Source organism: Ictalurus furcatus, chromosome 8 (genome assembly GCF_023375685.1).
Source record: "Ictalurus furcatus strain D&B chromosome 8, Billie_1.0, whole genome shotgun sequence".
Classification (NCBI taxonomy): Eukaryota; Metazoa; Chordata; class Actinopteri; order Siluriformes; family Ictaluridae; genus Ictalurus; species Ictalurus furcatus.
This window is the reverse complement of record NC_071262.1, coordinates 2561168-2578312: the sequence shown is the minus strand read 5'-3', so window position 1 is coordinate 2578312 and position 17145 is coordinate 2561168. Positions and strand designations below refer to the sequence as shown.

The 17145-nt window shown below is 42.5% G+C and overlaps 1 protein-coding gene across 3 annotated transcripts in view; it reads right to left on the bottom strand.

Moving 5' to 3' along the window:
- Positions 1-5330: 5330 nt before the first annotated feature.
- Positions 5331-17145, bottom strand: part of rps6kal (ribosomal protein S6 kinase a, like) — a 28588-nt gene continuing 16773 nt past the window's right edge. For 2 of the 3 annotated variants that reach the window (XM_053630283.1, XM_053630285.1), the window contains 10 exons: positions 15022-15124; positions 13670-13794; positions 12826-12948; positions 11770-11859; positions 11513-11671; positions 10919-11080; positions 9417-9493; positions 8562-8679; positions 7946-8086; positions 5331-6633 (listed from right to left, as the gene is read on the bottom strand). In XM_053630283.1, the coding sequence (XP_053486258.1) occupies positions 6505-6633; positions 7946-8086; positions 8562-8679; positions 9417-9493; positions 10919-11080; positions 11513-11671; positions 11770-11859; positions 12826-12948; positions 13670-13794; positions 15022-15124 (1227 nt within the window). In that variant the 3' untranslated portion in view covers positions 5331-6504. The remainder of the gene's footprint in view (positions 6634-7945; positions 8087-8561; positions 8680-9416; positions 9494-10918; positions 11081-11512; positions 11672-11769; positions 11860-12825; positions 12949-13669; positions 13795-15021; positions 15125-17145) is intronic. The other variant, XM_053630284.1, reaches the window with a different exon arrangement.

Here is a 17145-nt window from a genome sequence, read left to right as displayed (position 1 = left end):
CGAGGTCTGTGGTTGTTAAAAATCCCAGGACACTTATCATAAAAGAGTAGCGGGGTCCTGGCGAAATTCCCCCACTGGCCCTTCTCTATCATGGCCCCATAATAATCCCCATGTCTGAATTGTCTACATCACTCTCTCTTCCTCTCCACTAATATCTGGTGTGTGGTGAGCGTTCTGGCACACAGTGGTTGCCGTCTCATCATCCCGGAAGATGCTACACACTAGTGGTGGTTCACGAGACCCCCAGCCCATACTACGTAAAGCGCTTTGAGTGTCTAGAAAAGCTTATAGATAAATGTAACCAACTAGTCAACTTGCTTGCTGACGTTTAAGAAAATATGTAAGAGTTTATTGATTGAAATTGAATGCTAACATGATTGATATTGCGTTTCGTCGCATGTTCGCTATGTTAAATTGCCTGTAGGTGTAAATGTGTGCGCGCACGGTGCTCTGCAATGAACTGGTGTCCCATCGGCGTGAACGCTCCCACCTTGCCTCCATCGTTACCGCGCTGGGCTCCGGGTCCACCACAACCCTAACTACCAGGATAAACTGCTTACTGCAGATGAATGAATGACCGACTGAATGTTTCATATTTCATACTCAATGATAGTAGTTAACGTAAGGTCAGCTTTCATATTTCGTATACTGATATGAGCCTCACGGTATCCCACTTAGCCGTGATATGACTCATTACATTTCATATTTATGTTATTGATGTCCAGATACTGTGTGAATCCGGGTAAGTTTAGTGATTTATTCATTTTTAATAAACATAGTGTGGTGATTTGGGACAGCATGGATCAGGTTAATGGGGACAGTCTTAAAAGGGGGTTCTACTCAAGTAAAACACATTAATGTTAATGCATTTGCCCTCTTACAACCGAACGACTAGGATACATTACTTGTAATGTAGAGTGGCAACAAGGAGAGAGAGAGAGAGAGAGAGAGAGAGAGAGAGAGAGAGAGAGAACTGTTGTGTTCAAATAATTTGAGAGATTGTTGGGGTTGTTGGGATTTTCGAAAGCTTGCGGTTAACTTTTTCTAACTTTTCATACTTCTTCTTACTGCTGTGAGAAATGAATTATAGACTCTTTATATGCAGTACTTTTTGGGGGTTCTTTTTACTTTGTCTACTGTATTCATACACTATTCCAATATGGTGATGACGTTGGAGATTTGGAGTTTGCTACAAAAAATTAAATGTTTTTGGGGGTTTTTTTTGTTTGTTTTTTTTTTTTTTAAAAAAAGATGTCATTGAAGAAGAAATTAAAAGACCTAAACCAATGAAAATGTGTGTCCCAAATGAGCAAACATCATTAAAATGGTTTTGAGTCAGCCTTGACAAAAAGATTAAGCCATGCATCTTTTTTCCTACCATTTCTTATTTTGTACAGTAAATAGGCTAATGCTTTTGTTTGTTTGGGTTTTTTTTTTTTTAAATAAAGACAAAAACAAACGATATTTATTTATTCTATAGTCATTTCATGTAAAGTATCCAAATAAATGGTGTACTGTCATTTGGCAACAATGTGCAGTCGAGGGTTCAGCTAAGGTACCTATGGTAACTTGAGAGCTTATCCAGCAAAATACGTGAAAATAAATAGGCTGAATTGAATAAAATAAAATGACGTACTGTATAGAAGACCTTACTGTATGACTAAATGACCTCATTTAATTACGCATCAATAAATCAGACTACACTCACCTCACTCACATTCAGCAACTGCTTTATCCTGGTCAAGGTCATGGTAGATCCGGGGTCTATACCCTGGATGGGACGCCTGGAGGAAACCGAGAGAACATCCACAGGAGCGCCGCACAGACAGTAACCCGAGCTCAGGATCGAACCAGGGAAACTGGAGCTTCCCGCTTCACCCGCGTGCCACCTCGAAACGAGAATAATAAGTATAACCCATTCACAACCTAGCCCAATCACACAGAATGACCTGCGTCATACTCGTATCGCATAAGTGCACGGCCACTGATTATAAATAAAACGACATGGACAGTGAATATCAGAAAAATCGACCAATATTATATCTCCCGATTCTCGGTATTTGTGTGCAACGGTATCATTTCATATAAATGTAACGAGCGGTCAATCTCAAGTTATGCGGCTGTGTTATACACACGTTATATACTCAAGACTACACGTCATAGCATAAACATAAAAGGTAAGGAAAGGTAGAAATAGTGTAAAGGATGTCGATAAAGTACCAAAACAGCTTTGTTGTAGCGTTAGTACAAATGCAGCACTAATGAATGCACATGTAATGTTTGTAGACTGAGTGGATCGTGAATACGGTTCTCGTATCTATGATCAAAACAGTCGGTTCCATGAGAGACGTGAACAGACTGTACTGTACTCATCAATCAAAGAGTTGCTCATTTCCAAACGCTGCAGCCAAACAGGGTCACTGGTGTTTGAACGAGACTCTACACGTACATTTATGTTCTATCTTAGAGTATAGAAATAGGAATTCTCCCAGCATTCGAATCTTTTGATTGTACATTACAGTTTTATATATATAGCACAGATCCTTGTAGAAATAAAGTAAAAAGAAATACAAAAATGAAATCTTCACCCATAACACAACATCCAGGAGTGTCCCTAAAACCAAGCTACAGTCAAGGAAGCCTTTTTAATTCCTCTCTAATTTCCAACAAGCATCGGCCAGAAATCTTTTTCAAATAAACCTCTGCCTCAGTGACATCTGTATTTAAGGCACCAGACTGATCAGTCTTTGTCCTATATGTTCCACATTAAGTCATTATCTATGCTATTCACTCCATTAATTTCGCTGGTTTTATTAGCCAAGTGTTCTGCCTGCATGTACTGTTGACAGGCATTTCCAAAAGCTAATCTGACAGCTAATGACTTCATTAAGCACAGCACATTAATTGGCTTACTTCAGGGGCTCATCTTTAATTGGCATAAATAGATTCACACCTGAGCGCACCTCCATCTAAGCCGTAACGCAAACGGGAGCAATTTCCACAGCGTAGCCAAACAATATCCATCTCATCAGTGCACAAAGCAAATACGATGACTCGGATACACCAAAACCACGAGCCCAAACACAAACAGTAGATCTCTGGAAGATTGCGGTAGACGTTAAAGGGTGATTAATGTGATGACAGCCAGAATAAAGAGCAGGTTCTGACAGTGTAATTAACACCACTGTTCAGTGGCATTCTCAGTGGGGTTACTCCAAGTCAGCTGACTGTGGCATCGTGTGGACGTACACAACGTCTGTGTGTGTGTGTGAGAGCAGAATGTGTTTTAGCACAGTCTAGGATTTATAGTGGGGAGAAGCTGGTGGTGAAGAACATGAAAGTCGGGCATTAAATAAACTAGTGAACGACGCAGAATATCGGCTACTGACTATTCGGCAGACACACCCTCACCTTGAAGCCCTGGTCAATGAACTAACGTCTTGGAAATAAGGAAAATGTCAATACTTACATGAAGTACAGCCATCTAGGGAAATCTGTTGACGTCTCTGCAACTGGAGCCAGTTTGTATGTGTGGATCCTAACTGATTATGACTAAATGAGTCATTCTTGGAATCTTGCATCTCGGATGAATGAAGTTCATCTCTTCAAAATGAAGATCTGGCCTTCACTAAATCAGACTGTCGCGGCTTGTGGTTTCTACTCGGGCATCTAGATTTTAGAAAAGCAGCTGCATTTCCTTTCCTTGGCATGTGGCGTATTCTACAGAAAGTGGACACATTTGAGTAAACTGTAAACGCTGTAACAATGTTTTATTGCAGGAAATATCACAATAGCGAAAACAATGCTTTATCCCAGACACGAATGTAGCACGTTCGTCTGTCCACCGGTGTAATGTTAGGAACACCCCTCTCTGCTAAGCGAAAGATGGATTCACCATTTAACTCATAAGCGTATTGTTGATATTATCCGGGAAATATATTTTGTACCATCAGGTAATACAGGCTTACGGAAACCCACTGTAAGGCGAACGTTAATGCTATCCATGATGGAAGAGTAAACAATTCCAGAGCCATTTTTATTCAGAAGTGACCCCATCGTAGAAAAGTGCATACGCTTGGGATCCTTCGACCTTGATCTCAACAGCTGCGAACTCTTTGTCATGTTCCTCAGACCGTTCCTGAACAATGCTTGCAGCGTGGCAGGACGCGTTATCCTGCTGAAAGACGCCACTGATATTAGGGAATACCGTTGCCATTAGTGTGCAATATTGTGTAGGAGGAAGGTGGTACGTGTCAAAGTAACATCCACATGAATGTCAGGATGCAAGGCAGAACATTCCGCAGAGCATCGCACTACCTCCGCCAGTTTGCCTTCTTCCCATGGTGCATTGTGGTGCCATCTCTTCTCCGGGTAAACAACGCACACGGCCGTCCACGTGATAAAAGAAAACGTGATTCATCAGACCAGGCCACCTTCTTCCATTGCTCCATGGTCCAGTTCTGATGCACATGTGCACACTGTAGGCACCATCAGCAGTGAGCAGGTCAGCATGGGCACTCTGATCGGTCTGTGGCTACGCGGCCCAATACGCAGCAAGCTGTGATGCTCGTGATGGTGTTCCGACACCTTTCCATCATAGCCAGCGTTAACTTTTTTAACTTGTCTATTCTGTGAGATTGGACTATATCAGCTAACCTTCACTTCCCATGTGCATCATGGGACTTGGTCGCCCATGACCCTGTCTCCGGTTCATAAAGTTGTCCTCCCTTGGTAAGTACTCACGGCATACTGGGAATACCCCACAAGACCTACCAGTTTGGAGATCCTCTGACCCAGTCGTCTAGCCATCACAATGGATGTTCGCACACTCCGAGACAATCAACGTTATTCAATGTAACGTTACGGCTCTGATCTGTGCACGTATTTCCTTCTTCTAAAGCATTTTGTCTGCTGTACTCAGCTGCAACTTGCACTGAAGTGCTTTTAAAAGTTCGACTTCTTTTCATTAGCACCGTATAGTTTCCCTATGATCCGAAATATTAAAACCAAACAATATATTAAGACAACTCATACTTGTAAACAAACGTCAGTTGACACCGTAGCCAAACACAGGCCTACTTTTCTCAGCCCATCTGAAATGTGTAAACACCTGCCACCACTAGATTATGCTGCAGCCGTGCGATAAATGAAAACGTGTACGTATATCATCGCTTGATATTCTAAGCCTCACGTGTTCTTCTTCGTTGGCAAAACTCATCACGGCTGTTTTTTTGTGCACAATACATACGCGACGTATCGCTTCCTACAATTCGCTACGGTCTGACGATACAGTTCAGTCGTTCGGCACTGCACAAAAAGAATCATAAAAATGCATGTTTTGTGAGCTTTAATGCTAATATATACAGAAATGGAAAGAAAAATAGAATCTTAAAAATTAAATGAAATAAATACAATATGATACAATTTCCACAATTTCTTTTTTTGAGATATTTATGGATATATGTACACACATATACATATCCATAAATATATACACATATGCACAGTCGATTATCCATTTTATATTATATATATATATATAAATAAATGGATAAATGGCTGCTCTGGGAGCGTCAGCAAATAAATCCCATGAGTCCTTGGTTCACCTAATACTGGATCCAACACGACGAACTCTGGTCCACATTCATTGACCTTTGATAGCTTCTATTATTTCATCTTTAGCTTATTATTATTATTATTATTTTTTTAAAGTTAACACAAATTGAAAATTAAAAAAAAAAAAAGAATGTAGTTTGGGTATGGGGGGGAAAAGGAAAAAAAAAAAAAGAAAAAAAAAAGCAACAACGTGCCAAGCTTCAGTGCAAATGTGCTTAAATATAATTGATATGATCGGGGTTGATCGGGTCGGTGTGTTTGACAATCTCTCTGGCGCTAGATTCGATCTATATACACTCATGGAAAGCTTAAAAGAAGTCTCCGCTTACAGCTCGTCAACTCGACTTGAGGTAACATTGAGTGGTTCAGATACACCGGATTCCTCCAGCCACATGCTGAATGGCTTTAAAAGACTGGACACTTCCAGAATCGCACCTGCCCTCACTGATAAACTGTCAAGAGACAGGAGTAGAGGAAGGAGAGGAGGAGTGGAAAATGAACAGAGATGCTTTAAACTAGGGAAAGAAGGCATAGCACAGTTTACTCAAAGCAGCTTTAGGTCAGCCAGTCACAGTGAATGAGAATAGGCGCTGGTGTTGTTTTTCCACTTAGTGGGAAAGAGGGAGAAAGAAAAATGAAGAATGGTTGAGGGAAAAAGAAAAAAAAAAAAAAAAAAAAAAGAGAAAAATGGGAGAGAAAAAACACACAGCAGCACTGCAGGGCAGTCTCTCAGTCTATACCTTGCTAAACAGCCTTCCTGATGTAAAAAGTTAGACATTAGACACTGTGCAGGAGCGGAGGAATAACGCCAGACAGCGGGGACAGGAGCAAACGAATAAAAAGACAACATGGGGAGGAGAGAACACAGTGATGTGAAGATTCTTCTGTTCACAACATGTCAGTGGAAGTTAACTTCTTCATGCTTCTGCGCTGGGCTAAACTAGAAGCTGCCACAGGTTCCAGGACTGGCTGGCATGTCTTATGATTCAATGCGGAGTATGTGGCGGCCATGGCTCCCTGAAAGACACACAGTTTGAAGTAGTTACTGAAAGTGCAATGATACTCCCCCAACAAACATTAAACTGTCTGACAATTTCGTTTCTAATAAAACGTAAAATATTCTTAAAAAAAAAAAGAATACAGTGCTGTGAAAAAGTATTTGCCCCCATCCTGATTTCTTCTGTTTTTGTGCATCTCTCATACTAAATTGTTTCAGAAATTAAAACAACAACAACAACAAAAAAAAAGATACAACAAAGGCAACCCGAGTAAACACAAAATACAGTTTTTAAATGATAATGTTATTTATTGAAGAAGAAGAAAAAAAAAAAAAAAAAAAGTTATCCAATACCAACTGGGCCGGTGTGAAAATGTATTTTCCCCTGTAATGACTAATTCCCCAGATCTATGAAACCGCGTTCATGATGGGGTTCAGATTGGACTAGACGCAACCGGACCCGAGTACTGCAAACCCTGTTCAATCAAATAGAACTTTTTCAATGGCATGAAGTTGGTTAAAAGGTTTTAACCAGTAACACACTGTGCCAAAATGGAAAGAAATTCCAGAAATGATGAGGAAGAAGGGGATTGAAATACATCAGTCTGGGAAGGGTTACAAACAGGGTATGAAACCAGCACGCACAACCGCCAAATGCGAGTGAATTGTCAGTATGGGCGTGTAAAATGATCCGGTCGATGATCCGCCCCACTATGATCCGGCTTACAAAAACAGACATCTAAATTTGCGTAATTTAGTTGTACCCGGTCCTCCCTCGGTGTTCGTGATTACTATTGGCTGTACAAACATTAAACGTCACTCTGGGGAAAAAAAACAAAAACGGAAGTGTGAAATTGGCTAATCGTCTGTTGCGTTCATAAAATAACTTGGATATTAGAATGTAAAGGGAAAGAGTTGAGGTGTTCTTATGTATGATTGAATATTTGAGTGTTTTAAACTTATTTAAATTTAATGAGTGTGTGTGTGTGTGTGTGTGTGTGTGTGTGCGTGCAGATGAGTTTAACACTTCCCAGGTTCAGGTAAATTAAAGTAAATTGGAGGCAGGCTTGGAACAACTCAAAAGGCGCTTTATTCTTTATCTTTGACTTTCGTTTTCAAATTTGCATTTTACATTTGCTTCAATAAAAATAAATAAATAAATAAATAAATAAATAAACAAACTATATTGTGTGTTGCTTTGGTTTTACGTTGTAATTTGTTTGAAGATCTAAACTACATAGTACGAGATGTACACCAAAACAGAAGAAATCAGCGCGGGGCCAATACTTTTTCACAACACTGCAAGCTCATTCACAGAAATACCTGTTTTACCTTAACTAGATGAGGTGCATCGTGTCGGGTGAGCTGGAAATGGGGCAGCTGGTCCCGGCAGGCGATCCACGAGTGTTTCAGTACCTGCTCGGCCGAATACCGCTGATGAGGGTCCACGTGAAGCATGTGAGACAAAAGATCCTGCAGGTGAAAGAGCAGAGGCGCTGCAAAGTTTAATCAATCATCACCATCTTGTCGCACTAATTTCCCAAAAACAGAACAGTACAGTCTTAATATGAGACATGAACGGTCTAGCACGGAGGTTCTCAACCTTCTGTAACCCCCCCCAGCCTTCATCGTCATGCGTCACGATCGTTTGCGCCCCCCTTCCCCTTCCGATCTCTCCCCGTGTTGAGAACCACTGGTCTAACAGGTATAAATCTTTCTTTTACACAAAATACTCCAAAGGCAGCTTGAATACAAGTTTGTTTCCATGTACACAAACGAACTTGAATTGAAACACAAGTAAGACGTTAACATGGGTTATCGACAATTACGAACGAATAATCAAACTCTTAATTATGTGTATTTTTATTTTATTTTATTTTTTTAGGTCGCTGATGATTTTGGAAAGGGGAGAGTGTATTTATTATGGAGAAAAGGATAACTGTTCTACCTTTGAGGAGTCAGAGACGGTATCCCAGTTTCCTCCACTGAGAGAGAACTTGCCACTGCCGATGCGCAACAGAATCTCCTCTGGGGTGTCATTGGGGCCGTTAGCAAAGGGCGTGTACCTACACAGAGCCGAAGCAGGGGGGAAAAGAAAAAAAAACAAAAAAAAAGGAAGGATTAATGGAAGCTAATACGTACTGGTTCCCTTTTATATTATATATTTTATTATATTTTTATGAACTGAACTCAACGTTATGGGCGGCTGTGGATCAGGTGGTAGAGCGGGTTGTCCGCTAATCGTAGTGTCGGCGGTTCGATTCCCCGCCCACGTGACTCCACATACCGGAGTTTCCTTGGGCGAGACGCTGAGCCCGAAGTTGCCCCTGATGGCAAGTTAGCGCCTTGCGTGGCAGCTCTGCTACCGTTGGTGTGTGAGGGTGTGTGTGTGTGTGTGAATGAGACACGGTGTAAAGCGCTTTGGATAAAAGCGCTATATAAGTGCATTTACCATATTAAAGTATGTTAGACTGAATTAATCAATCAAATATAACAAAATTGGTCGACATCCGGGAACCGGACCCGCCAACCCTACGATTAGTGGACAACCCGCTCTACCACCTGAGCCCCAGCTCACATGACTCATGCGTACGATTATTCGTCGTCGTTTTAACTAGTGTCTTATGATTGAAGCTGCCTTACATAAGAAGAGTCGGCAAATTATACATCACACAAGCAAGTGTCATTTTTCACTTATATCCGTCTGTAAATGACCTCTCGATAGCCGTTTTGTAATAGCCACGAACGACATGATCTGCTACAGGTTCCGAGTGTAGACTTCAGGGGCATGTCACTCACTCACCCAGCTAACATGGTATAAAGAAGAACCCCGAGACTCCAGATGTCACAGGCTGCATCATAACCCTGACGCATCAACACCTACAATCTCGCACACGCGCGCACACACACACACAAACAAACAAAAAAAAGGTTTATTTAAGATGACAAAATTGTTACTACTCTAAGACTGTGTTCATACAAGCAGCTGAAAACAGATTTTCATGGCATATCCGATCTGCTCTGAAAAGGCACTGGCATAATTAAAACCAGGGGTGGGATTTTAAAGAAAGCGTGTTCCTTAAAACGGAACACGCTTTCTAAAAGCCAACAGCCTGCTGCACTACATACATTGGTCGAGGTGTGATCTGTCTGACAGTTTTAATACACATTAATTAGCATGCACGGATGGATGGATGACGGGCGATGTCGTCGCCTGTAAACACACAGGTGAAGGGAAACACTGATAAAATCGAAGAAAATAAAGTGCAACACAAGGTGACGTATAGCACTCCTACACAGTCGTGTTGTGGTTAAACAGAAACAGGAAAAGAAAAAAAAAATGCCAGACTCAAATATTTAGGCAACAGTGCAGATTATAACCGAAACCATTCGGAAAACGGAACCATCACGTGCGAACGTTTACGTCACGATGTTAACGTTAGCTCGACTTGTGGGAAAACGGAAACGTTAGTAACCGTTAGACGAGTAGTCCCAGCGCCCTATTTTCAATAACGTCATACGAGTGGAATTTGGAACAACGAGTACGCCGGCTAACGTTAGACTATACGGGAATGACGTTAACACCGAACGTTACGATCCAAAACGTGACGGCGAGCGTTCGCTGAATCAAAACGACTCGAGAAATAACAGTCTGATTAACGATCCCACGCGTGATGCATCACCGTATGAGCCAATTAAAGTTAGGTTGAGCTCTACCCGTCCTGCAGGATTCATCTCTGACCAAAATCTAACACCTGTTTTAGTGGATCAAGATCTTCGATGATCAGGTGGGCATGATTACGGTCGGCGCTAAAGTATCCAGGAAAGTAGATCTATATGAACAGGGTTGGTGACCACTGCCTTAAGGCATGTAGGCAGTTAAAACCTGACCTCCTAGACTGTACTGCATGACTGTGATACTAGACTGCTTCATAATGCATTGGTTTTAAAATGTGTAACTCAGGGTTAGGGTTGAAGATAGTATACGAATACTATATTCACATAGTAACGTAAGGTAATATAATGTAACCTTGACCGTCTAGTGAGTCTCATGCCTGACTGCTACGATCTCAATTTCTGGATTTAGTAATTCTTTACATATTTATGATTTTATTACTTCTGTATTTGCGCCGAAAGGTGCCACGTTTGCATCCCTGGTTAGTACACATAAGCGGTCGACACAAGGACGTTGACGACAGTGAGAAGTTTCTGCTAACAGACGGTTCTCCGTACGCAATCGCGACGGCACGACACTGTAACTCGACCAATCTATGGTCCAAGGATAACACAGAGGAGCTCCCTCACCTCAGGCGCTACGAAGTTTGCAGTGTAACACGGTGTGAGCAGGAGGCCGTTATCCCCCCTCAACTGCTTGGCGAAGCCGAAGTCGCAGATTCGGATGGAGTCGGGGTTCCCCGAATCGTCCATGTACAGAATGTTACTGGGCTTCAGGTCCCTATGAACCACCTGTGTGCGATAAATGTGTGCTTCTTAACTCGCATACAAAACTGCTTTACAGTTTTAAAGAGACAAAATAACAAAGCTGAGAGGACTGCCGAGTTACTGCGGGGAGAATATTATATTTCACTTTGTTGGACAAAAATACAATCCTTTTAATTTAAATTTTTTTTTTTTTAAATCACCATACACTACCTGTTGCTACGGTCACTTTCATTTTCTGTACATAATTCCTTTTGCATACAAGTAAGAACACTTGTATTGTCTGTTTACTTAGGTTGTCTTTGTTAGATATCTTTATTAGATTTTGTTTGAACACCTGAAACTATTAAGTGTGACACGTCTGTGTAAAAATAGAAGACACCTGGACGAATACTTCATCAAGGCAGTGTATTTCTGCTGATTGAGGTGCATGCATTGTTGGTACTGACTCCGCCTTACCCCTTGGCAGTGCAAGTAGTCCACCGTTTTGGTGATGGTGTAAAGCACAGCGCTCGCTTCTCGCTCCGAGAAGAACTTCTGCCTGAGAATCTTATCCAACAGCTCTCCTCCTTTCATTAGCTCCGTTACCAGATATACAAATCGCCCCTCGTCATACACCTGACGCATGCACACACACACACACACACACACAGTCATATTCACAGACAGAACTACACGACTGAGGTCTGAGAACAAGACGATGAGTTCAGACTTACGTCCTTCAACGTGATGATATTTGGGTGCTGGCCGTACCGCATGAGAATTTCGATTTCCTCTGAAGGGTCTCGTTTACTTTTGTCTATAATCTATAACGGAGCCAAAGAGAGTAAAGAGTAAGGAGAAACGCAGGTATTCACAATCGAAGGCAGCACAATTCAAACCCGGCCTGCGTTTACGTTACGTTTCGACGTTGGAGTGCGCTCGTTCGGGCCGTTTGTAATAAACACATTTTAAAAATGTACTCACGAAGCCTTCGTTACAGTATACGATCCGGTGAGAATCAAAGGAACTCCAAATTTTGGATTCCTCAAAGCGGTCACGTCTAATACGTCAGCGTAGAACCAGTTTCAAAAGAAAATCCCCCAACATGTCCGGCTAGACCTGACTATCTTTTGAGTGAGATCATGCGAGAGGTGTTAAATTCTGATCGATTACGTGCTTATATCTATCCGTATACACATCTACCTATATACATCTACATATATCTATCTCTCTCTCTCTCACACACATTATATATATATATATCATATAAAGTGACTACGGGGGCTTATAATGTTTAAAGCAAGCTTTAAATAAAATGTTATTAAATTGGGAGCTTATGTATATGCTTATGTAGAGATCAGTCTGCTTTGTTTTCATTAACACATAGCTAATCACCAATAAAATGCATATCTGCATAATTATACCTGCATATTTTGCCTGCTGTTTTGTTTATGGTGAGAAAACTAAAGGAAACGTGTTTTAAAAAAAATACCACATAAGCGTATTAGCGGACTATACAGGGTGTTAAATCCAGCAATCAGCAGCACCTTTCCAACAAGGTGCCCCAACTGGGTGTAAAATAACTGCTAAGTAGGGAATTAAGATCTATCGCATTAGTTTTTTTTTTTTCCCCCCCCCAGCAGTGAACTCTGAGCTTATGAGCTAATGATACGGTCTCTGAAGGTTACGACATAGCATTCGCTGGGATCGTACTGCCCCCTGCTGGTTACGACAGACAAATCCTCAGCCGATTACAAAAGGTCCTGTTTTTGTAGTCCAGCATGTCTAACCTTCACTGCGAACTCCATAGTCGTGACTCTGTGGATGCAGCGCTTGCATATGGAGTATGAGCCCACGCCGATGTCCTCTTTCAGCTCATATACGTCGGAGAACTGCGACATGCCGCTATGCATCTGAACCCAAACACAGACAGCCACTTCAGTACACCATCACTGCCCCTTTACAATAAGATCAAACCAGCACATCCTGAGCGCGTTCGCACTCTACAACACTTCCACGCTGTGCAAACGCGTCACATGACTAATTCGCCGTCACAGCCTCTTTCGCAGATAAATCATTTACTGGTCTTCGTTACATTCAGAATAAATGAATGTTGATGAATTGCTGGTTAGTGGCGATGAAGAACCAGGCTCAGGTTTGTACTCTGTCTCAAATATCAAATTCAAAAAGAACCGTTCAAGGACGTGCTGGCTCAGGTGGAAACGGCAATTAACCTGCCTGACTAGTTGACCTTGAAAGAGAAAGCACCAAGATGAATATTAACTGCGGGAGATTTTGATCGAATGCTTTTACTTAATTGGGCAATCGTTATGTAATGCTCTTACGGACATCTAGTACAGCCCATATATAACTGGTCCATGATTCATTCATTCATTCATTCATTTATTTATTTTCCCCTTTTTTTTTTTTTTTAGCTCTGTGCACCTGCATAATAGATTCAAATCACTGGCTTTTTGTAGTAATAAAAAAAAAAAATAAAAAAAAAATGCTAATTTAAACTTCATTCATAATGAGCTGTTATCTAGTTCATAAACTTTTACATTCATTCTGGCGTCATCAGTCTCATCCGGACGTAAAGTGAATCACGATTGCGTGATGTGCATGCACGGTTACCTGAACGATGGGGAGGATGTTAACTAGAGGGGAGCTCTTGCTCTCCTCCAGGGAGACCGGCGCGACAAAGCTGAAGCCTTTGAAGAGCTGGTGTGCGTTTGCACTCGGAGGAATGCCTGGAGAGTCTGTGAAAGTGATGGGATGTGGAACAGTTAAATGCACGGAACGCAAAGGGTTTGACGACACTACGGTTACAATTACTGGCGTAGATGACGACGGCTGTGGGGGTCGATTGGCACCATTTTTCCCTTTCTGTCTCCTTACTAGAATACGCCGCATTTGTAAGAAAACCCTTGGCATAAAATCAGCTTTAAGTTCCCGGTATTTACGGCGACGTGCAACAGCTTGCAGCCCCTTGGTCCACGGAATACAAAAGTCTACCACTGAACACGTGTGGGACGACTCGAAATGCCTGGCCGGTTCTGCTCTCTGGACCGGCCTGACTCCCTCCTTCTGGTTGGAGTTCTCATCTTGCTCGTTAGGGATAAATGTATACATTTATAAGTTTACAATTTAGACGCTGATTTGATACATTTCTGTAAAGCTGCTTTGTAACAACGGTGCAAGATGGTTAAAGGCGCTATAGAAATAAAATTCCGTGCCGGACATCACTAACGCGAGGCTGAATTTGCACAAACCCGCACAGCCGCGCTCCAAAATCTAGTGGAAAGCCCGCCCGGAAAAGTGGAGGCTATTTTATAACAGCAAACGGGGACTAACTCTGGAATGGGATGTTCAATACGCATATAGGAGTGATGGTTAGGTGTCCACAAACATCTGGCCATATAGCGTATATTAGGGCGGATAATTTGGTTTTGACCAATTGCCACCCACCAGCCGGCTCTCCGCCGTCAGACGACTTTTGACAGGATTCAAAAGTTGTGATCTCTGGACATTTGGACAAACTTTTGCCCAACATAGCCCAAGCAACTTCTTATTAAATATGCTGGCAAATTTGAATGAATGTTGATTAATAGTGACATTATAAAATGGTCAGGGCTGCAACAACAAACGTACATTGGAAGGTTTTTTTTTTTTTTTTTTTAATTATTATTATTATTACCATTTCTGTTACTTATAACGCTGAAGAGACATCTGTGAAACCCTACTTACACAAAACAAAAGGTCTTGCTGGTTTCATTATTTCAAAGTAAGTAAGGGTTTACTAAACATTTGCACTCGACTGCAACGCGAATCTAAAATTATCCATACAAGTCATTTTAAAACATATGCCACAATCATTTGAGGAACCCCGCCCCCCGAGGAAAAAAAGAAAGAGAGGCAAGAAAAGGTCTGATGTTGGCTGTAAATGTGACAGGGCTTTAAGGCTTAAACGATAGAAGAGTTCTTACCCTTTGGGGTTTTTGCTGTGAACTCCGGGTCAAAGCAGAACGTGTCGTCTGGGTTTCCTGCTGCTGGTTTGAAAGGAGGCTGAAGTTCGCACCGGTACAGTTTCTGTACACAGAAAAGAGGCATAAACAGGTGACACCAAACCCCTTGCTGAATTTCTATCGCGCCTTCTTGAAGGTCAGTAGTGTGGCAAACATACAGGCCCGACCTGGCGTGAGGACAGAGTACCCCTGAAGGTAAAGCTTTGTGGAGGACGGCGCCGTTCACACCTGATCAGCCTGAACTACGTGAAACTACAGTTCAGAGCCCAGTCTTGCTCAACTTGCCGTATTCGAGAGGAGACTGATTAACAGTTGCTTCTCTCCATGAGCACCCTTCACTTCATGCTCAATCAAGTACCACTGGTCTGTAAATGGTTCTCGCTGTGGTCGTTACCGCATCACAGCGAGACCTGGCTAGCTGCCTGGCTGTCTGCAACACCCGCCCCACTCCACAGTGGCCTAAATGTGTGTGTTTTTCCTCTCAGCAGCTGCTAGGAACGAGACAGAAATGGAGCTAGCAGAGTCTACACCGATATCAACACGCAGACCGGAACTTTTGGTGGAGTTTTACTTTTTTGGAACTCGAACAGTGAACTAGAGCTGAACAGTGCTGCATTAGACACCTGCCTCTTCATGTCCTCCTTGCCTCCCCCCCCCCCCAATAGTCATTTGCAGAGGTGGGTAGAGTAGCCAGTGATGACTCGAGAAACAGTAACGTCAATAATCGCTCGAGTAAGAAATGATCCGATGAGAAGACGACTCACGTAGCAAGTTATTAGTTACTTCGGATCTCGATTAAATTGACGGGGGGGAAATAAAATCCTGAATCTCAGACTACGTGGAGAACTGTAAGTCACGTCTCTCCGTGAAAGTCTGCCTGTTTCGTTTATTCGACACAAAACCCGGGTTCAAGATGAAGCGGCACATCCCAGTCCTGTCATGGGTAGCGTGAACACCGATCCTGTCATCTTCAACACAAAATCACACACACACACATCGCAAAAAAAACAAAAAAAAACATTTTCCCAACAGTTGACGGTCTTTATTTTCACGTGATCAACACGAACGTGTCCGCATCTGCATTTAAACGAGACGACAAAGATCAAAAGAACAGAACAGAAGATAAAGTGTGTAGAGAGAGAGAGAGGGAGAGAGAGAGAGAGAGAGAGAGAGAGCACGTGTTCGTGTGTGTCCTGCCTCCCTCGACACGTTTGCTTCTCCCCCCTCTTCGACTGAGCTGCTAAAAAGCGAGCGGTTATTCGAATCCTCCGGGAAGGCTTTCGTCTAGACTTTGTTACATGGCTGTGTATGTAAACCTGTTCGCGAGAGCATTTAGTGAGGTCGCGCGCTGACGTTTGGTGAGGAGGCCTGCGGCACGTCGGCGTTCCGATTCATCCCGAAGGTGTTCGGTGGGATTTAGGTCAGGGCTCTGTGCATCTGATCATGGGATTTTGATCATCGGTAACCAGACAGCAAAATATGGCCTGGAATCCGACGGAGAACGATGGTAAACTTTAGTCGCTCTATCTGCTAGGAGCAAAGCGCGGGCCTTGGATGTAAAAACTGGACTTTGTCCAGGAATACGGATACCGTGGCGTTGTTGTCCAAACGCTACTGCTGCACACGCGTTACTTTCCATCCTGGATCCATCTGTGCATACGGGTTTATGAAGTAGAAAACAAGGTCCTATAATCCAAGAACTGCTGTTTACAAACATGTGGATGTTGTTTGGAGTTATTATATTCCATGGTGGTATAGGGCATGTATGTGTGTGTGTGTGTGTGTGTTCTCTAAGTGGGGATTTATACGGCTCCCAAATGGACCCCTGTACGTTGGTCCGACTTCAATACGGTCGCCGATATTGAGCGTGGAAAACTGCAGAGTGAACTGGATTACGCCGATCTGCTATTAGCTTAACTGCACGGCGCGCAGTCTGTTTCGAGCACTTATTCTGAAGCGATGGTTCCCTTGCTTCAGAGTACAGAATTTGTAGTGGAGAAGTCCACGGAGAACGCACCGAGGGAGGGTCTCAAGCCTTAATCCAAGATGGTGTACCGTATGCAACATTTGGATGTAGGATTTCCT